The sequence below is a fragment of the Alosa alosa genome, chromosome 18, assembly GCF_017589495.1.
Source record: "Alosa alosa isolate M-15738 ecotype Scorff River chromosome 18, AALO_Geno_1.1, whole genome shotgun sequence".
NCBI lineage: Eukaryota > Metazoa > Chordata > Actinopteri > Clupeiformes > Clupeidae > Alosa > Alosa alosa.
The window spans coordinates 17,496,096-17,518,563 of NC_063206.1; the positions used below are offsets into that span (position 1 = coordinate 17,496,096).

At 42.8% G+C, this 22,468-nt stretch overlaps 2 protein-coding genes across 2 annotated transcripts in view; one reads left to right on the top strand and one right to left on the bottom strand.

Annotated features, from left to right (window-relative positions):
* The first annotated feature begins 4,012 nt into the window (after positions 1-4,012).
* Positions 4,013-8,030, top strand: epcam (epithelial cell adhesion molecule). Its single transcript, XM_048268952.1, has 10 exons — positions 4,013-4,105; positions 4,341-4,416; positions 5,029-5,130; positions 5,320-5,581; positions 5,837-5,902; positions 6,018-6,081; positions 6,199-6,297; positions 6,643-6,840; positions 7,072-7,116; positions 7,351-8,030. The coding sequence occupies exons 2-10, from the start codon at positions 4,359-4,361 to the stop codon at positions 7,372-7,374; spliced, it is 918 nt and encodes a 305-aa protein (XP_048124909.1). The 5' UTR covers positions 4,013-4,105; positions 4,341-4,358; the 3' UTR covers positions 7,375-8,030.
* Positions 8,031-11,106: 3,076 nt separating this feature from the next.
* The window catches only part of plekhh2 (pleckstrin homology domain containing, family H (with MyTH4 domain) member 2), a 34,975-nt gene continuing 23,613 nt past the window's right edge, over positions 11,107-22,468 (bottom strand). Inside the window, 15 exon segments of the mRNA XM_048270469.1 lie at positions 11,107-13,286; positions 14,130-14,279; positions 14,581-14,664; positions 15,407-15,536; positions 15,834-15,976; positions 16,590-16,731; positions 16,943-17,034; positions 17,312-17,467; positions 18,653-18,830; positions 19,359-19,456; positions 19,689-19,868; positions 20,726-20,838; positions 21,135-21,243; positions 21,730-21,906; positions 22,309-22,389. Of these exon segments, the coding sequence (XP_048126426.1) occupies positions 13,101-13,286; positions 14,130-14,279; positions 14,581-14,664; positions 15,407-15,536; positions 15,834-15,976; positions 16,590-16,731; positions 16,943-17,034; positions 17,312-17,467; positions 18,653-18,830; positions 19,359-19,456; positions 19,689-19,868; positions 20,726-20,838; positions 21,135-21,243; positions 21,730-21,906; positions 22,309-22,389 (2,019 nt within the window). The 3' untranslated portion in view covers positions 11,107-13,100.

Sequence of the window (22,468 nt, forward strand, 5' to 3'; positions counted from 1 at the left end):
AATAGTGCACGGGTATTGTGTTTTTGATTTTCCCTGTTTAGACTAGAACAATACCCGTACTTAGTTGAGCATAAGATATTGTTGCTAATAATATTATTTGTGGTTTAACGCGTAGGTTAGAAGATTATAGGTTCAAAAAGCTAAATCTCTGGGTAGTGTGGTCAGCATTCTGTTCGCGTTATGTACTGCAACAATTAGCTTCCAATAGGCCTAATCAATGGAAGTAGCTACACCTGACGTGTTAGTGGCCTGTAGGCTACGTTCGGGAAAATAGGCCATTCCTCTAATGGATTTTACCACTTTTCATGCATGCTATCGTGAAGAATATGAACATGCTATTTTGTAACAGATGTTAGGAGGAAAAGTTTGTTTGTACTTACAGCCTGTGAGCTGGTGGTCGATCGTCATGACGGTACAGAACCAGGTTTTCAGAACATCGATGCAAAAACACTTTCTAACTGTAGGCAGTGAGTGTGATCGAAATGATTGGAACACAGAACTAATGTTGCACTACTTCGGTGGTGGTGTTCCAACGATAAATCCGAACAATTTCTTCCTCAACTCATGTTTCTAAGGCAAGACATGCAACATTGATGTGTTATTGCCACAAATAACACAGGCACAATTTTTTTCCGCCATGTTAGCAACTTGCTGTTAGCTCCTACTAGCGCAGAGAGACAATCCCCTAACCGCAAAATCTTCCAGTCTTCCTGTAGGTGGTCACAAGCCAAGGTGGGCGAGGCCATGAATAATCAGTTTCCCTTCGGCGTCATTGGGAAGGGCTCTTTCTGATTCGCTTGTTTTTCATGTATTTTCTTTCATTGGCTAATGCGGGCATGGGGTAGAAGATCATTTTCACGTGCAGCATGCATATGCAACTTGGAGTGAGCTATAGTATTTAGAAAGTAACAAGTATTAAACGGTTTGTCAGTGAATGAGACCTTTAACAGTGTAGACTTTCCTTAAGCCAGTGTTTCTCAAACTTTTTTTCTGGGGACCCACTTTTTAAAAATGACAGACTATCGCGACCCAACTCGTGACTGTGGTAGTTAACAAACTAGATCCTTATAGAAAGCTGTTAGCTTTCCTAAGCTGTATAAGGCAGTGTTTCTCAAACTGTGGGTCGCGACCTACTGTGTCGCGGAGACATGCCAGGTGGGGCGCGAACTGACGTGAAAAACAGGAGTTTTATTTTATTTTATATTTTATTTGTAGCCTAGGCCCAGGTAGCACCCAATGCGCAATGGACGCACTGTGTTAGCGATCGTGTCAAGGCAGCTTAGTTAGTCCCGACCTACATGAGATTTTGAACGTTGTTGTGAGAGTGATGAATTTCATCAAAACCCGGCCCTTAAAAGCGCGTCTATTCTCCGCACTTTGCTAAAGAGATGGTAGCTGACCAAAAGGCTGTACTGTTTCACAGCGAGGCAAGGTGGCTTTCCCAAGGTAAAGTGCTGTCGCGCGTGTTTGAGCTCCGAGTCGCCTCTTCTTGGAGGAAGAGCGCATGTTTGAATCTGCAAGCACGTTCACTAATGAACATTTCTTGACGAAGCTGGCCTATCTTAGCAATATATTTGATATATCTTAGCGATACATGAGTTAAAGGAGCCGTATGTAAGAAAAATATTTTAATTAATCATAAAATGGCCCTGATATTTCACTAGACATGAAGAAATCATGGTCATTTCAAATACTTATATCACTGACAACAGTAGTCCGGCCAGGATATTGTCATTTAAAAAGTGAAGTTGCAGCCCTCAACTGATGTTGATGTTGTGTTTTGTCATATCATGATGTGTTTTGGCCTGATGCGCCACCCTCCACCTATCTACTAATCACGAAGTCAGTAGTGTTTCGCCATCCAGTCAGGGGGGAGGGGGGGGGGGATACACCGCTCTTCGGGATTTTGAAAGTGATTGCAGTACCAGTTTTGGCCACAATCTTACATATGGTTCCTTTAAATGTCAAGTTACAAGGCAAGTATTGAGATTTCTGAGCGAAATCGCTGAAACGTCTGATTCGGGAACCACTCTTGTGATCCCATGTGTTAAACAGTAGGCCTACTTTACATCCCTGCAAAGTTTATTTCAAAAATATTTCCCAACCAGCAGTGCTCAGTATGACTGGATTATGGATCCATTTAATGCAGCATGTTGGTATTTCATTGAATATATTGTACAATGCTGTAAAATGGCCTATGCTTCCTAATATGTTGCTGGAAAACAGAAATATGTGTGTTATGTATTTATTTATTATTATATTTGCAGCACCAGCTGATTTTAACTCTGTTGAAGAGGATATATTTAGAACTTGTCATTATTTCAATAAATTTGGCAATTTTAAGCTTGACCTACCACTTTCTTAGAGCGATGAGGGACAGGTGCTCGAGAATGCCCCCTTGATCAAAGTGGGGAATGAAAGAAAAGGTTTGAGAACCACTGCTCTAAGGAGTGACTCAGAAAGTCACGCAGACAACTGTCTCACTCTCAAGACACTAACTTATAGCTGTCTCCCTCCCAGGGTACTAAGCTACATAATAACATAATGGGAATTTGTTGTCTAGCTCATTGGTTCCTTATACCTTAAGCAATAACCAAGCTGTAGTGGTTAGTGAGGGCGTTTTTTGCACGGTAGGCCTAGCCCAGGCTGCTCAAATGTGGTTCGATCCCCGTTTGATTGGTAAGGTATTGTTTCAGATTGTATCTGTTTATGTTTTCTTACTTCATCATTACAGTTTTTCTCAGTCACTTTGGTGCTTTTTTCACATCACTATTAACATTTGCACAGCAGTTAGTGCCTTTCTCAAAACAATTAGTGCAAACTGCAAAACCTAGTGGATAACCTGCAAAAGCACTTCACTTGCTTAAAATGGATAGTCCATTCCTCAAAAACAAGTATTCATGTCAATGAAACTGCCAGTGTCATCAAAATGAGAAGTCTTGACATCATCATTTATGAACAAGATGGTCAGATGGCTTTGTCATATTTTCATTATGACAGTTTATTCTCTCAGTGTTTTCTAATGCAAAAAAAGGTCAGAACTCGGCGACCCTACCTGAACATGCTCCAGACAGCACTATAAACTACTTGTACAGCCATTTGAAAACTACAGTAAAGTTACATTGCTGTAGCTAGGGGAGTAAGTGAGTACAAGACACTGAGTAATACGTTTCATATTTACTGATATGCTCTTTGCAATTCTACAGCATGGTGACAGCATTTGAGAACTAGTTCAACAATTTTGCATGTAATGACTCAAGCAATGAAATGAAGACTATTAGTTTTATTGGGAACGACTATTCAGCATCCATACCATCTACAGTTACCATCCAAGCAAATGATAATGTTTTAAAACAGCAGAGAATTGTATGAAAGCAACTGATACATGTCCAAAAGCATTTGCAATTTGTTCAGAGGAAGGAGAAATTGCTACTATGATGTGCACAAATGACTAAATGTTGTGGAGGTTGAACTAATAGTTATGAGAATTTTCATTCTGATCTGAGAAAAGCACCAAAGCGACTGAGAAAAACTGTAACCACATAGTTTTAACTCTCAGAATGGTCAAAAATCGAGAGTTTTTATAATAAAGTGATTTAGAGAACACTAGCGGCAGCAATAAGAATCTCTTTATTGTTACTTCATGTGGTTTCCCATCCAGTAATTGACCAAGGGCATGACTGCTTAGCTTTTGACAAAGACTGAACACAGGTAACACAGCGAGCCACGAACTTTAAAGACTACTTCTCCAATACGAAGCATTTGACAGATTTGTTTCATTCTATAACAGCTCTGAGGTGTCGGAATTGTTTCGAAGCTTCGGAACATTTCGGCACAATTGCTTCGAACGTTTCAGTGTTTCATAAAGCCTTGCTTTGCCCATCCCTACAATTTACATCACCCTAAAAGAATGTCATGGAACCCATCAGCACTGGAAACGCACTGCTCTAAATGTGGTTATAGGCGGAAACAAGGTGCGCCTGAGGTAAAGCCACACCTCCCCAAATCACGTCGAAACTGCAGGTAGACTATAAACGAAGCTCAGTGGGTATCAGTCTTCACTTCAAGTGTTCTGACTTGAGAAGCGACTTTACTTTCAAAAGAGGTAATCAGCGGTTTACAATACTTCGATACAATCGTGGATTTACACACTTGCTTGGATTATTCTACACTTCTTGTATTTTAATTTCATTGTCGGGTTATTTGGATTGCAATTCTATCGTTTTTTGATAGGACCGCGCCTTCAGGAAGAAGGATATAGCGCCATCAAGTTGCTTTGTTCATAACTTGGTTTGGTTTAGAAGACTTATTTTTTGTCTGTGTTCATTGCTGATTTACAGAACTAGTGATTTCCCAAGATGAAGCTACTGATTGCACTCGCTCTGGTGTCATTCGCCGTTGGAGCCTTTTCACAATGTAAGTGCTTCAGAAATTCCTGCATTTTCATAACTGGTGTGTCTTATCAACCGTGATGTTTGTCATTGAAAACACTGGTCAAACGTCAGGTTTCCTTATGTAGTATACTATTCGATAGTGTTGAAATATTTAAATTTTAAAGTAGCCTACATAACAACAAACTATTGCATTTGACTCATCTAACCTTGTTCCAGATTGCGTAGTTCTTTTTAACCTCTGGGCGTTCAATTAGGCTACACATTAGGATTTTCATGAAAACATGCCATCACATTACTTGGTTTTATTTCATGAGCACCCAACGTTGAAATAAGAAACATGGCAGTAAACTCTTTTTAACAGGTGTAGTGTCATTTAACAAATGCCCTATTGTCTGGAATGTATGTAGCATAGCATTCCCCTTTCCTGCCATGTCGCTCAGGTGCGCTAGTCAGGTAGGCTACTTTGCGTCATTTTGTGAACAACGCCCTTTACGCCCTCTCCCGCCCCTTTCATCCATTTTCTCTCCCTCCTCTGGTGGTCTTTCTGACCTGCTTCTATTAGCATAATCACGTGTCCTATTTGTTCAAACCATTGATTCGATGATTGATTGTCCACATGTGTTTTTTACCACAGGTGCATGTCCGAATTCGAAGTGGGCTGTTTGTGATGACGCTCCTTGCCAGTGTACTCTCCTTGTTGGCGCCAATGATAAAAGAGTTGTGGACTGCACCAAATGTAAGTTGTCTTCTGCTCTGCAACCCCATATCCCCCCTCTTCCATCCCTGAAACACAGTTAACCACACAATAATCAAAATTTACATTACAATGTGATTTAAGGATGGCATTTTAAAATGGATGCTTTACCTTTATAGTAGACAAGTAAAAATAAATTATCAAATTAATATTAATAACCCCCTCTCTTAGTGCTCCCCAAATGTTTCCTGATGAAGGCTCAGATGCATAGGGCCAGGACTGGTAAGGACACACGTACTATTGGTGGCAAACCCGTCGAGACTGCCTTTGTGGACAACGATGGTGTGTATGACCCAGACTGCGAGGCTGACGGCAAGTTCAAGGCCAGACAGTGCAACAACACCGAGGTGTGTTGGTGTGTGAACAGCGCTGGCGTGCGCAGAACCGAGAAGGGCGACAAGAGCCTCTCCTGCGAGGAGCTGGTCGAGACCTAGTGAGTGTTACGCAGGACCTGCTCAATGGGGGGGTTGGGACTGGCTCTCTCTCACACTGGGCTAGATTTGTTCTGGGGTCAGCCTCCATTCAGAAAGTTGTGGATGTTTTCAGGGCAGCACCTATTGAGACAAAAATAGATTGTATAAATGTCAGGTGTTTTTCCCCTTGTTATTTACTTGGTATTGTGTACTTCCATGGAGCATACATATTGGTTAAAACCACATGGTAATAATCTGAATTGTTCTCTCCACAGCTGGTTGCGTATGCAGATGGTCCACAAGGAGCTGCCTAAGACAGTGACTAAGGCAGATGTCAAGGCGTACGTATCCAAAATGGCTTCTTCTAAAAACCCTCCAGTCACTAAACATATTTGTCCTCTTTCTAAAAAGACACCAACAGCTGAGTGAAATTGACTTGTCCTTTTTTATATTTAGTGGGATTGAAACTGCCATGCTTGCCCGCTACAAGTTGGACAAGTCATTTGTGAAGGACGTTGATGTAAGTCCCTCTAGTACATAGACTTTATGACCCAAAGCAATGTGGATGCAAGTTGGTTCATATTTGAATGCCTGTTTAATACTTATTGGTGTTTTTCTGTGTTGGTCTCGTTTGTAGTATGACCCAGAGGGCCGTATGATTATTGTGGATGTCAAGAAGGACATGACGGACCGTACAAATGACCTAACCCGTGTTGGCTGGTACATGGAGAAAGATGTGAGTACCTCACATTCCACAGGGCCTCTGTCGAAATGTTACTAGTTTTGGCACTGTGACTCTAATATCGGTCTTGTCTATTAAAGAATCTGTAGCTCACATTGCCTTTTCTATGGGAGAGATCATGGTTAGGTTGGTTAAAAAATGGAAATGTGTGTTCACTACCACACTGAAATTGTGTTCCTTTTATCTGAATACTTTTATATATACTTTTTTAATAAGTTTGTCACGTTTGCATACATTTTGACAAGTCAACATGTATATCTAGTTTTGGTGGTACTGCTGTAGACTTTAAGAGCCGTTTCTTCATGCACTGACGGTGTCTCTGTGCTCTCGGACATTCAGGTCAAGGAGCTGCCGCAGTTCAATGACCAGAACAAATTTGAGCCCATGGTAGCAGGACAGAAGTTGGAGATGGAGAAAATTGTGGTCTACTATGTGGATGAGAAGGCACCCGAATTCACCATGAAGAACCTGACTGGGGGCGTCATAGCAGTCATCGTGGTGGTCATTGTGGCTGTGATTGCAGGCCTTCTTGTCCTGGTAAGTGTGTGTGTGTGTGCGCGTGCCCATGAACCTCCCATGTTGAATTTTATGTTGCTCTTAACATTGACCATCATTATGATCAATCTGTAGTAAGAAAGTGAGATCAGAAATGAAAAACATTTATACTTATATAGTTAACGAGAAATGTTTGGCTTATTAGGTGTGTGTGTGTACCAAATAATGGAGTACAGCCTTCTCTAATGGTCTTTCTGTCTGTGCTTTCCCTAGTTCTTCATGAGGAGGCGAGAGCAGCAGAGGTACAGCAAAGCCCAGGTAAGCCCAAAGCTCTTTTCACTCGGCTCCTATTCCACTATCTCCAGGCCACACGTACTCCAGTCTAGAACATTACTGGAATCCTTTTTTTCCCCCATTTGTATACAGTAAATTCAAAACGTGTCAAGTTCTAGTCTGATAGCAACCAGAAGTAATCCTTTTAAGAGCTTATCTCATGGGAACATTTTATTTATTTATTTATTTATTTATTTATTTATGTTTGTCTGTTTTCAGGGCAGAGAGATGGACAACATGTAAATGGAGGGCTTTGTGACTCCGCCAAGACTACGGCTCCGAGAATGTGAGGGAGTGCATTATGTGGGGATGTAGATGTACTATTTTCTTGTTACATAAATTGTCTGTCTTTTTTTTTTTAAATCGGGGATCTATGCTCAGTGCCTGTTACAATAGGTTGTGGCTAAGTACTCAAAAGCATATGAGTCAATCTTGACTGCCCATTCAGTTTTAAATCTCATTTGGACATTTAGCAGCATCTTTGTGTTTCTCTGTTGTAAATAGTGGCTTGGAAGCAGTCAAATCGGCAATGTGCTGTTTCCTTAAAATAATAACACCACAATCGGTCAATCCAAATGATGCCTGATGTCTGTTTTGATCTAAAATTCCTGTTAGTGGCATTTGGAGCTCCAGTGCTTAGTACTACTGAATGATCCACATGTTCATCTCGAATGAACTCCTGTTTCTCTCTGTGCCGGTTAGACCCGTTAAACCAGACAAGAGTTTACTGTCTGAAGAACCAGCACTCTGGGAGCCCACGCCTCAAATGACTCTCCTTTTGTAGATTTAAAAATTCTTCACTTTTTAATATTATGATGTTTTTCAGGGGACACATTTTAAAATGATGTGCTGTACAGTGTGTTTATTTGTTTTTTTAAATAAATTGTATTTGTCGACAATTTTTTGGAGTGCTTTGTATTATCTTTTGTCACTGCATTCTTAAATGGTTGGTTATTTTAATTGAGGTATGGAGCCAATTACATTTATGGAATCTTGATTTTCTTTTTTAAATAAAGTACTTTTAACAGTCCTTTTGCATTACTTTTGTGCATGTTGTTACCACTGCTATTTACAGGAAATGTTGCTATTTGCAGCAGTTTTCTTAAAAAGAAAAAATACACCACCTGTTTTAAGAGCTTTTAAAACGGCGAAATAATTCTCTTCTCAAGAGTTCTGTAATTCGTAATATTCACTATGTCTACTCTGGTATGGCTGTATACAGAGCTCTACAGGCTTTTCTGTAGGTTTTGGAGTAAAAGCGGCCATCTCTCTTGGTAATCAAGTAGCCTAACTGATTTACTTCTGTTTTTGGCCAACTCACAACTTCTCATTTCTGTCTTTAAATATATATATATATATATATATATACCAACCAACACAGAGTACTGATAAAAAATTACCTTGTGAGTGTTGCCGCTGAAGGCTCTGTAACTGAGTGTGATCATTTAACTGCTGTGTTTTGTCATGGAACGAATCAGTTTTTTTATACATGGTGATTGATTCTTCATTCTTATTTTCTCACAGAAAATGAAATCAAAAACACCTGTAACAAGCCGTATCCTTCCATTACAAGCTGAGTTGCTTCCGTGTAGGGTGCCACTGAGGATAGAGACGATAGAGTGAGAGCCATTTTGTGATGGAAAACTACCGCCCAGGTTTCACTGAGCGGGGGAGGGTGAGATGGGGCAGACCTTGAGCATGTTGAGTGGTTTCAGATTTGCATGCAGATTGTACCTGCTATGCTACGCAGTGTTGATCAGCCTCTGTTCTACATTCCAACAGAGACAATACGACAGCCATGTCTACTGTACAGATTTTGTTTCCTGTTGGTCACCAATTTATGACAGGACAATACAGATATACCAACTGAGCTATAAAACACTTGAATGAGGGCAATATAATTTCTCTTATCAGGCATTATAGCCCCTAAAACAAGTGATAATTTGTTTTAAGAGATAACTTGGTGACCAACAATGATATAAGGTCTTTTACACATCCCTGCCAGTGTGGAGTTTGCTGTAATATTCACAGGCCTCATATAGTCTGCCAATTATGCTCTCTTACAAAAGCGTGTGGCTGCCCCTGTGGTAAATCTCTGTGCTATGGGGCTTAGCTTCAACTCACGTTGCTACAGGACGCCTCAGTGTGGGGAATTTGCATGGGTTTTGATATTAACTGACCTGAATGTGGCTAAACATTAATATCCACATACCTTCTAGAACCTCCTTAGACTGAAATGGTTTGCTGTTGGGGACAGTCAGATTCTCTGGTACTACTGCATCAAATGCCATGCAAAACACTGCCTTTACTAGATATACTGCTTATTTCCTATGCAAAACATTGCTCATATTCAATACAGAGGTTTGTGTGCCCTTGCTATAAGTAAGACTGAATGAGAATTCACCAAACAATACATGAGGAACAGAGGTGTGTGTGTGAGATAGACAGAGAATGAAAGGGGTGGGGAAAACAAAAGTTCTCCTGAGAGTGTACAGACACAGCTGGCTTAAAGGAAACGAGCACAGCACAGAGGCCCAAAGCAACCGCTTAAATCTATGATAGCCAACAGGCCGAACCAGTTTGGCGACTCCCTGGACTACAACCTATTCATTAGCCACCCCGAAGGTGACACTGGAAAGAAAGAAAGAGAGAGAGAGAGAAGCTGTTTAATATGAGGCCACAGAACAAAATAGAAGAATATCACTGATATTTTATCAGTGATTACAAATCTCTAACCATGCATTGTGACAAGAAGTTGCTTCAGAAATAGCTCTGTTGGTTTTGTGAGTAATGTGCTATTTCAGTAAACAGAGGAACTTAGGTAACGTGTTTGGCAACACATTTGGTATTATGTATGAAAGCAGTTATGAGTTTTAAGGAAGCCTGTAGATGGCTTAGAAGAGTCAGTACAGCACTTGGTGGCACAACACAAGATGGCTGCTACATCGTTGTGTCTGGTAACTCCACCTTCCTCTCCAAACACAATTTACAATTCCCAATTGCTTTTCATGCCTTCTGCCACACCCTATTGTTTTTGTTCTTCTTTCCCATAGCAGAAGCCTATTGTCAACCAGGCTCTGCTAGTTCGGACATGTTTGGGTGCCTTCAGTATGCCCCTCCCCCAAAACAGCACCTGGCTGAGAGTAATCCTAACCAATAACCTGAATTTGGGGCCTGACCGTTTCCATAGTGATCCCTGGAGATTTACACACAAAGACACCAATGAGATGAGCCTGAATAGAGTATTTGGGGGAGGGGCCTTGGGCAGATGTAATTTCACACCGATACCTGTGGGAGACTTTTCAGCACATGACTGTTCTACTGTGGGGGTCAACGGATGAATCATGTCTGCTATGTTACGTCACATGTGAACACACACACAAAAAAATATTTTACCCACTGTTGAACTGCTGACACAGAAAACCAACAGAAAATGCAAAACACTCAGGTGTATTAACGTTTCAACAAATAAAGGCTGACCTTCTAGGTGTTTCTAGTCACCATAGAACTGGTCCAACAACAACTTTGGGAAACCGTGGGTTGTGTAGGTGTGGCACATACAGAGAATGACAAGCCTGATAATGTGATGTATAGTGTATTATATGTGAGTAAACACGCATGAAGGAATTTATAGAAAGGAGTGAAATAGCTACGAGTTACAGCTGTATACCATTGACATTATGGAAGTAAAGACTAACAGGAACTATAAGTACAGCACATAAGCTGATATTAACTTCACTTAAAATGTGTCCGTGTGTGTTTGAGAGAGTGAGTGAGAGAGAGATCAGAAGATTATTTTTGAACCAGTAAAACCGCTGTAAGGACAGGAAGACAAGAGATCGTCTTTGCTGTATGTAAACATATGACACATATGGTTTCATGACTGGTTTCACCCTGAGTGTGGGAGGTCATTCAACGTGTGTGAGTCAGTCTCCTCAAAATGACAAAACAAACACACACACACACTCACACAACTGTCTTTTCCAAGGTGTTTATTCAAATATTTATGGATACATTTGTGAAAATCCCAGACTCTCATAGATAGATTTCACTAAAAACTCACAGCTGTGCAATAAATACAGCTACACTTCAACATCTTCCAGTTTGGTTGTCATTAACTTTTATTATTCTCAACAGACAGTACTAATGCCTGCATTGAAAATGATAAGACACATATAGAACATCATCACCATTATAAATCGATCCTGGTGTTTGCGGGTGACGTACCGTTACCTACTCTAAACTCTTCCTAACGACTTCTTCCTGACCTGACACTTCCCTTTGGTCTTCCCATGAGGCTAATTTCACTTCCTGGAATCCCTTCTATGCTCCCGTAGGCTTATCTTCCCCCTTTTTTTTAAAATGGGATTGCAATGATGATGCAATCGAAAATGCACCATAAACAGACAAACCTGTCCATACATGCCGTGAGAATCTTAGGTCTTTTCTTAGCAACACTGTTTTATTGTCCCTTTGCATCTTATCACGCTTGTGTGTCGACACAACATCATGTCTGAAGAAGGGTATTCAGCCCGAAACGTCACATGTGGTGATTAAAATTTAAAAGGAGTTCTCAGTGTGCGGACTAACGTCATTTTTTATTTCTGAAGTATTCTGGTCCAGCACCTGTTTGAATCTGGATGTGCACGTTCTTCTTTTTTGTACTTATTCAACACAACATCATCCCATGGATTTTCTCAGAGGAGGCAATACATCCAGAACACATGATATGAAACCTTCTACTGACACATTCGCCTTTCCCTTCTAAATCTTACCTGAGGACACTAGCCTTTCATTACAAAAACCTTCCTATCAATACCACTCAGACACACTCAACCAAAGCTAAGACAGACAGACAGACAGACCCCCCACACACACACACACACACCACAATACATCTTCACACCCCACACATAAATCCACAGACACATATATTCAACCAGACCCTCTTACACACTATTCATTTCAGTGGAGAACTATCTCCTAAAATCCCTCCCTACTTGAATGCTGGCCAGTTATACTGCCCCATAGAAACTCCACCGTAGATATCTACTGCACTTCACTGTTACACTCCAACCAGTGAGGTTTTATTTGGAAGCGCTATATCAGGAAAGTAATAAATTACATTTACATTAAGACATATACTTCATATTTCATACTTATATTTATTAATCTGTGTAAATCATTTTGGTACTTTAAAGGTGTATTTGGTACTTTAAAGGTGTATGATAAAGTTGCTGAAGTCAGCCCCATAAGGACAAGAAACTTCCCTGATATTTGGTACTGTTCTCTTCATTTTGGTCCATTAAACAAAGACTGAAACAAAATGACATCTACCTTTCATTCATATGTAATGAACCCAAGGAAACTCAAAAGAGAGAAGAGGAGACAGAGAGACAGTGAAGCAGAGAGAGAGAGAGAGAGAGAGAGAGAGAGAGAGAGAGAGAGAGAGGGGAAATCCTTCATTACGCAGTACACTCCCAGGAGAGTGTGTGTGGGTGTGTGAAAGTCTTTGGCACAAGTCAAGTCTGGCATAAAGTAGTAACAAATCCATAAATACTTTAAGCTGGCAAGTCTAGCTTCCTCACGCGCGGCCATAAAAGGCATGGAAGCACCTTAGAGCCCTCCAAAACACAACACATCATAACTCTGTCTGGAGATAACTATGATAAACAGTGCACTTCATGTGGGTTGGAATGACAGTACCGATGCCATTTTCAAGAGCTCAAGGGGCTACGATTACAGAAGCGTTTGGAAGTGTGAGGTGTTTCTAAGAGAAAAGATTGTAAAGATTGTTATCTTGTACCATGTAACTTAAAGTTAATTTCTTTGGTAACTTCCTCTAGACAACAATTTCAACAGATTGGCCCAGGATAGTAATCTCTAAATGGCAAGTTAGCTAGCTAGCTAATAGAGGAATCCCTATTGCATTAGCATGCACTTCCACTTCTGCACACTGGGGGGCGCTCTTACAAGAGAGTGGGGGCTTTGCTGGGTCTGCTGGAAGGTGTGGGTGGGGATCTGGATCGGAGGTCACGGCTCTTGAGGTCAGGCTGGGCCAAGAGGAGCGCAGGAGCCGAGAGATGGTGCGCCGCCGATTTCTGCTGGTGAGCACAGTTGGTGAAGGTGGCGATGAGAAGGGTGAGCTCCCGGAGCTGTCAGTCAAAACGCACACACACACACACACACACACACACACACACACACACACACACACACACACACACACACACACGGTTTTGTTGCCATTAAGATGTGATGCGTCTTTAACAGGGATATAGAAAGAAATTCAGGTGTCCATGTGGATGTCTCTCCTCTTGTTAAATGTTCGAAAAACTGTGGATGGGTGTGGATAGAGGTGTTTTCCTGTGAGTGTCTAGTCTGGAGTCTGGAGTGATTCATGGTGTGGGGTGGGGCTTAGTATCTGCATACCCTTCAGTCTCAACGAAACCAGTTGGACAACATACGCGTCTCTGTATGTTTGTGTACCTGGGATGTCTTCTTTCAATGCCCTTACAAAAATTACATGTTTGTGGCAAACTTGTGGGTGACTTGTGGGAAACAAATGAGTTCACTAGAAAATATAGCTTGAAGTTTGCCAATGTTGGCCGCTAGAGGCAAACTTCCAGCAAAGTTCTAGCAACAATGAGAAGTTTGCCACTAGTGCAAATGCATTCGCCAGTGATTTGTCACCACACTTAGCCAATAATGATGAGGAATACATGGTTGTGGATTTCTCTACCACACCATCTCTCCATCATTTGTGAGAGGTTCAAGGCCATTTTTGCCAACTGTTTGTGTCAATTACAGGAGTGTTACATCTCTCTTCATCTCTATATATACCCATCTGCTAACCTTTGATGCATCTGACCAATTCCCTCATATTGACACAGCACTTCTGAGTAGATTTGATTAGATAGAATTGATGGATAACTAGTAGACGAAATTGATACCCCCCCTCCAATAATTGATTTCTCTCTCTCTCTCTCTCTGCTAACCTTTGATGTTGCCATAGCAAACAGGTGTTTCTCTGTGGGTTTCTCCTTGCAGGTGTTTCCTCCAGTGGCCCTGCTGACCACCAGCATGAAGTCCTGACCACTCGCCCCAAACGACACAATGGTTCTCAGAGGGTGGGACACCAGCAGCTTCTGTGCAGATGAAGAGACAGACAGACAGAGAAAGAGGCAGTTATTTGCCCTATTATTTATTTGCCCTTTGTCCTATTAGTCTAGTTGGCACAGGTAAATAATCGGTAGTGCCAGGATAAGATATCAGACCATGGGAGATTGTGAGTGTGTGTGTGTTTGCTTTCTATGGTGAGGGTGTATGTGTGTGTGTGTTCAGTTTATATGTATGTTTTGTTTGAATATTTGTGCATGTGCACGTGTGTGTGTGTGTGTGTTTGTGTGTGTGTGTGTGTGTGTGTGTGTGTGTTTCATTTGTTCTCACAATAGAGTTGAACTCGAGTACACTGATGCCCTCCTCATGTACTGCCAACCAAACACGTCCATTCGGTAGTGAAGGAGAGATGGGCTGCAAACACACACACACACACACACACACACACACACACACACACACACACACACACACACACACACACACACACACACACACACACACAGCGAGAGAGAGAGAGAAACATGAGCCAATGCATAGCACAATGCAAAGAAAAAAACCTAACCTCAATGTCACCGTTAATGCATGCTATATATCACGGGTCCTGAGTGAGTTTCGTAAGTGTCTGTTTGTTAACTTTGAACTTCCTCTCATGGTAGGAAATAGGAATTGGGTTTTGTAAATAATCTTCAGACATTATTCAATCCCCTGCATAAATACATAAAACTGAGTTTAATCAAAATATATAATATTCCAAACACTATTACTATTACTGATACCACACCCCATCAACAGAACACCAACTGTATTTAGCTTTCACACACACCCACACCCACTGCTTAGCCCTCTCTGTTTTGTCACAGAACTTCCTTTATGCCATTCTCGACAAATAACGCCTGGCTCAAACAAAACCACTGTGAATAGATGACTTATGAGTCTTTGGGATAGTTCTTTTGTACTGTTGCAATGTGTACTTGCCAGGTTAGCTATGAATGAATTGTGAAGACTTGGACTTCCTTATGCCTTTAATGCACCACCACTTGTATGATGTATGCATTTGTGTGTATGTGTGGTGTGTTTATGTGTCTATGTGTATGTGTATGTGTAAGGCACGTGGCTCTAGAACTGGTTGAGGCGTCATCTCTTTGTCTCTTACCTCTGCATCGAAGAGCTTGGCTCCGAAGAATGTCCACTTGCGTGCCACAGTCAGGTAGATGCGCACACACTCTGGCGAACTTCGACCCCTGAGGGAAGCCCAGCGGCTCGAGAGGCGCTGACTCAGCTGCCTAAAGACAAAAGGAGGAGGACATCTGAAGCATGGAAAAGCAACAGAGACACAACAGTGTGTGTGTGTGTGTGTGTGTGTGTGTGTGTGTCCTTGGAGCATGTTTGTATATAATGCTGTGTATGGGTTAGTATGAGACATTGTACTTGTATGTGTTTGTGAGCAAGAGTGCATATGTAGAGTGTGTGTGTGTGTGTGTATGTGTGTGTGTGTCTGTGTGTGGGTTAGTATGAGACATTGTACTTGTATGTGTTTGTGTGCAGGTGTGCATATGTAGTGTGTGTGTGTGTGTGTGTACCTGAGCTGTTCATCGGAGCAGGCCCGTCTGTAGTGTTTGGGGTAGAAGCGCTCTAACACCTGCTTGAGAGTCTGGCTGGACTTATTCTGAGAGGCAGCTGATCCTGACGGGGAGAAGGGACGATCAAAGTCCCCAAACTCCACCTGACAGGGCCACAGGGATGGAGAGACGGAGCGAAAGAGAGAGGGAATTGGGGGGAAAGAAAGATGGAGAGAAACCATATTTGAATACCATGCTTTCATTCGTTTTGTTTTTATTTCAGTCTTTTATTTTAATTCAGATGAAAAGTTTGCTCCAGGAGAGGAGAACATGAGGAATGGGACTTGAGAGAGTAACTTCACATGCCCACAGTTCAGATCATATGCATTGCAGGCAATATAGTCGAAGTTATGCAGGAGGGATATTCAGTTCTGCTTTCTGTCTCACGAAAGGAGCACTTGACGCACACAACTGAGAAAGACTGCCAGATGTCTGATTGGAAGTTTCTTGGGTCTGAATGTAGGCTACCTTATCATCTACCAAATCATCTGATTCTCCTGCTCCCACAAATGCACCTCTCTCATCCCCTACTCGCACAGAGCTTTCAAAACTTGTCCCGTTTTTATCCTGTTGTCCCCCATTTGTCGTGTCGCGACTCGCAGGTCTTGTGGAGCTCCCGTGAGAGTGCAGACCTCTAATCTGGATACCTATGACTGTGGATGTGAATGCACATGTACCAGTGTGTGTGTGTGTGTGTGTGAGTTTCTCCATGCTCACCTGAGCCAGTAAGGCAGACATCTCTAGGGCCAGCTCCTTGTTGACTGGGAAGTGTCCCGCTACAATCTCCTCATTGGTCTGGTAGGCCAGGAGCAGACGTTCTCGCTCCGTCTCCCCCCTCACCTGGTGGGAGAAGTACAACCTGCAGACAGACAGCGAGAGAGAGAGGGAGAGAGAGAGAGAGAGGGAGAGAGAGAGAGAGAGATATAATGAGATATAATGAGGGAGACGGTGCATGTGCAATTAAATAACTTTTGCTATGGGAGTCAAGGCTGTGGTAGTTGTGGTATGAGAAGAATTTGTTGTATTTGAGTGTGTGTGTGTGTGTGTGTGTGTGTGTGTGTGTGCAGTACCTGTTCTTGTAGGTGAAGCGTACACTCTTGGCTGTCTCTGATTTGCCTGTGTGTTTGGAGGCCTCCTCCCATTTGGCAATGATGTCACAGATCTGTGAGGAAAACAGAGAGAATCAGTGAGAATCAGTCGTACCCACACATCACACCCACACATCCTAGTTTCATAGGCCATGTACATGATGGTGTTGTATGTGTATGTGTGTATGTGTATGTGTTTGTGCCTGCATGCGCATTGCGTACGTGTGTGCGCGTGTCTTTGTGAGAAAGAATTCTTGAATATGAATATGAATATGATCATGTGTATGAATGTGTGAGTGTGTGTGTGTGTATGTGTGTGTGTGTGTGTGTGTGTGTGTGTGTGTGTGTCACCTTCAGGCCTCCCTGCAGGTAGTGCTCCAGGTCTTGTCCGGCCGGGTCGTCTGAGTAGAGGCTGAAGCCAGAATGGCTGGTCTTTCTAATGCATGTGTCTTGGTTCAGACGGCTCTGGAACTCTTCAACTGTAGTCGAGGCGTCAAAGCTCACCACCTATTACACACAGACACACAGACACACACACACACACACACACACACACACACACACACACACACACACACACACACTACTGTTATACACATGAGCCCATATGCATGTGCAAAGGTACACACACACAATCTCAGAGTTGATACCCATGAGGAACACTAGTGTTGTGTATTCAACAAACCTCAAAAAGATAAATGTTTAAACTGTGCATTTGAAGTACAGTTTGTCTGTGTGTGTGTGTGTGTGTGTGTGTGTGTGTGTGTAAATATTTGCACTTATGGGAAGTGTGTGCTGATGTCATGCTTTTAAATACAGGTTCTACACAACAGGGTTATGCTTTTGCTCACCCCAAAGAGGGCCGAGAGAGAAGAGAGAGAGAAGAGAGAACAGAGAGAAGAGAGAGAAAGAAAAAGAGAGAGAAAAGAGAAAAAGAGAGAGAAGAGAGAAAGAGAGAAGAGAGAGAGAAAGAAAAAGAGAGAGAAAAGAGAAAGAGAGAGAGAAGAGAGAGATAAGTACAAATAATCACCAGCAGCATCTCCATCTGGGCATAAAGCACAGAAAACACACATCCATTCCCAGCAGTGCGATACAGGAAGAGGACGTTTGTTCTGTTGTTTATCTATTCAGGATGGCCACAATGAGAACTGCCACCGAAAATATCACCATGCCCCTGCACCATAGCACGGTTCCAGTGCTGGATGGTGTAAATACCCAACACATGCTAAATCTCCTGAAGTGGTATAGGCTCTCTCCTAGTCAGATAGGGCCAGTGAATGTAGACTGAGGGCTGGTGAACAGACTGTGTTATTTCATATCTATGGTACTGTATGTGCTGTAGACATGAGGAAGCAGATAACCCCATAGAGCTCTGAGTAGAGGCAGGACATACTGCATATACAGCAAAAGAAGAACTACTCTCTCATTAAAGAATACATGGAATATAACTGCCAGACATGTCTGTCTGTGTGTGTGTGTGTGTGTCTGTCTGTGTGTGTGTGTGTGTGTGTGTGTGTGTGTGTTTGTTTGTGTGTGTTTGTGTGTTTGTGTGTGTGTGTGTGTTGTGTGTGTGTGTGTGCGTCGCCTGCGTGCGTCGCGCGTCGCGATGCGTCGGCATGGGTGTGTGTGTGTGTGTATCTATGTGTGTGTATGTATGTATGTATGTTTGTATGTATGTGTGTGTCCTGTGACCTGGTAGGTGTTGTTGAGGAAGTGCACAGGCACGCTGAAGGGCAGTGAGTGGTGGTAGGGGTTCCTCAGCAGCAGGGAGAGGATCTCCATCCTGGAGGGCCGTGCCTGGCGCTCCCCTCTCTGCTGGGTGCGCTCCAGAGAACGCTGGCAGTAGATGGCATACTTCCCCACCTCCGTCCTGAGACAGAGAGAGAGAGAGAGAGAGAGAGAGAGAGAGAGAGAGAGAGAGAGAGAGAGAGAGACAGAGAGAGAATGTGGGTGGAATACTTTTTAATGGAGAAGATAGTAGAACTTCAGGGTCTTACGTCACTCAATCTGGAGAGCACAAATTGGTCAATGAAGCATCTTCTTTGGTGTGGAGTGTTTGTGTTTGACTAAGGATATTTCCACTACAATGTGCACATACAGATAATGTACACACTGTGCTGTGTTGAGGCATCTGTGTGCTACAAAGATCACTCGGACTATGTCCGCTCATACAGTCTAAAAAACAGTTAATTTCCAAACAGATGTCTATTTACTGTGACTGATGATAGCTGATCATGACTAACATTGACAGAGATCACATTATGACAAAACTTTGACAACAACATGTCTATCTGTAATTATGATGACAGCAGGAAAAGATTTATGTGTGTGTGTGTGTGTGTGTGTGTGTGTGTGTGTGTGTGTGTGTGTGTGTGTGTGTGTGTGTATGGGTGTTCACCTGAAGTCTCCATGCTTGCTCAAGTGTACATGCAGAAGCCAGAGGAAAGGGTGTTGGGGCATAAATAAGCCCACACACAACGCCAGGAACTGCCAACCCTGCAAACACACAGACAAAGTTCATTTCAGAACAGACATAGAACACACAAGATCACACCACCTTATCTAGATCAAGATCATACTATCTCCATAAGATTTCCCAAGTTTTATACGTGGAGTTGGAGGTCCTTCGGTTACGATAGAAAATCCCATGATAGACATCAATACACCGAGAGTTCACTGTAATGTCATCATGTCCGTCCCCTCCCCCCCTTGTGGTGGATGGGTGTACCTGCAGGGGCCCTGGTTGTCCTGGCGGTTGTCTCTTCCTGGTCTGCTTGATGAGCTGACAATAGAACTCATTCTGCAGCTCAGGGTGTGTCAGGCACACCTGCAAAGCACTCTGGGCCAGAGACACGTGGTAGTCAATGGCAGGTGCATCTATGGCCACATTGATGAACAGCTGACATGTCTGAAACAAAGAAGACATTTTTCCAGTCATGCCTAAAGACTCGTGTATCGTTTCTCATGCTACAAAACCAGTGGTCATCAAATACTTGACTGGGCACTTGTCTAACTGGCTAGTGATTCTTTATTCACTGGTTTCAGCATGTAAACTCAAGTCGGAAAATAACAGCACTGAGTCAACTTCAACAATTTTTCCTTTAGCGTGATGTTGTAATATTTTCTCTCTGACTTGTCACTCACTATCATGTGTCTCTTTAGAGCTGGAATGTCACCTGTGTATTGTGCAATCCCTGTCTACTGTCAAATAAACTGCTCTGTGGTTTTACATACATCTACAAACTAACAAGAAACCATTTAGGGTCTGTGGAATTATTCTGTCCTTGACTGGCACTGAGGCCTTGTTGAAAACACAGATGTTACTGTAATGTAAATTTACTGTAAAGGTGACTGTGACTGAGAACATTTCTAATAATCCCACAGGACCACAACCACTGAAACTATGGACAACAACACCAGTGGCTCTTCTTATGTGGAATTACTCAAGAAGATGACTATTCAGTTTTGAGTACTAGCTAAGGTATGCATGCAATTTTGTTGTGACCATGACTAATTGTGATGCGTGTGTGTGTGTGTGTGTGTGTGTGTGTGTGTGTGTGTGTGTGTGGATGACAAGGATGACATTACAATCAGAATCTGGAACTCGGGCTAACTGTGTTGTGAATATGCTGATAAAGCTGACAAAGCGAGCTGCTTCCTCCCATTAGAAGAGTCTGATTCATCTGTTGACTTGCTTTTAGATTGTCCTTTTGTGTAATGATGTGATTATGTGTGCACATTGGAGTGTGTGTGTAAGCGTCCCACCTTGAAGAGTTTGACTGCCTCTGTCTGGAGAGCTTTGGAGGGAAGGGTGGTGAGGGGGGAGCAGAGAGCCTCCTTACTGAAACACAACACCGGATGCCTCCAGATCTGAGAACCTAACACACACACACACACACACACACACACACACACACACACACACACACACACACACACACACACACACACACAAAGAAAGATACAATTACAAAAACACAAAATTACACACAATTATGTTCTTACTTTCAGTGGTCATAATGACAGCAGTGTAATGGGATTATAAATATCAAATAATTTCACCATTCATATCTGAAACTGCCATTTAGAGATGACTCATGCAGACACACACACACACACACACACACACACACACACACACACACACACACACACACACACATCTCTGACTCACCTGGGTCTCCATCCACACTGAACAGTTTTCCCACCAGCTGCTCAAACTCAGTGCCAACCTGACCCACACTGGTGCCCGCCGCCACTGAGAGATGGTACAGCCATGCAACCTGATGAGTGGGCACAGACACACAAACACACACAGAGACAATGGAGGAAAGGGAGAACCAACGAAGCTACTGGGCGGTGGTAGTCTAGTGGTCAGGGGACACCAGAGGGTTGGGAGTTAGACCCCAGTGTCTTAGATTCCTTTTGTACTGTGCTCATTGTATTCAATCCCTCAAAATACATGGACAGTTAGCTTGTTTACAGTGGATTCCATTGTTGCGAAGCCTGCTTCCAGGCTCAACTGTCGTTCTACTATGGTTGTTATAGTTACCATTCATAAGCATTGATATGAAATGGTGATTAACTTTTTTTTACCAGATCTACTTCATAGGTGTCCCGTTATTCAGAATTAATAGCCACCCCACCAGCCAATCAGAAAAGATTATTTCTTCTCTCCGGGTGATAATCTCAAAACAATCCCTCCCTAAGCAGACAGCCGTCATAGCTCCATGCACTGCATGCTGGGAGCGCCTCTGCGGAGGTCTCACCTTCTCCTGCGGAGACTCCAGGAGCAGGTGCGTGGGACCCTGGCCTGGGGGCTGGACTAACAGGGTACACATGGAGGACTTGGCCTCCTGCAACGCCCACTTATGGTCCTCAGAGTCACAGGATCGGTCAACCTCTTCCACACGAGCCTCCCAGAGTCGGATCTGACCCAGAGGAAACTGCGAGGTAGACAGATAACATATTTGTATCTCACACACACGCATAGGAAGAGAAATGTGCCCTTATGAACCTACACACACACACACACACACACACACACACACCCGCACCCACACACACACACACACACACACACACACACACACACACACACACACACACACACACACATAAAAAATACCACTAGGAATGCAGATTATGATAATAATCATATTTATGCAGATAGATAGACATTTCTCATGAATAATGGACACACACACACACACACCTGCACACGCACCATGCCTGCACCAGCCTGCGCCTGCGCACACACACACACACACACATACAAACAAAACAAAGGGGTGGTACTGTATGGTCTCCATACAGATTGTCTTGTAAAATGTGTTGGAGACACATACCTTGTCCTCTTGACTGCGGAAGTAGTAGAGGGTCTTTCCAAAGAGTGCACACCACACACGTTTGCTGTAGCCATGCCTGACCTGAGAGAGAGATGACACAGCAGGCACACACAGAACGCAGGATGGGATTGTTTGTTATGATGGAAAAATGTGTGAATTT

Bases quoted from the DNA above. Each gene is read 5' to 3' on its own strand.
- epcam (XM_048268952.1), top strand. From the start codon at position 4,359: ATGAAGCTACTGATTGCACTCGCTCTGGTGTCATTCGCCGTTGGAGCC. The intron at 6,082-6,198 runs GTAAGTCCCTCT...TCTCGTTTGTAG, and splicing joins CATTTGTGAAGGACGTTGAT to TATGACCCAGAGGGCCGTAT. The intron at 7,117-7,350 runs GTAAGCCCAAAG...GTCTGTTTTCAG, and splicing joins AGAGGTACAGCAAAGCCCAG to GGCAGAGAGATGGACAACAT.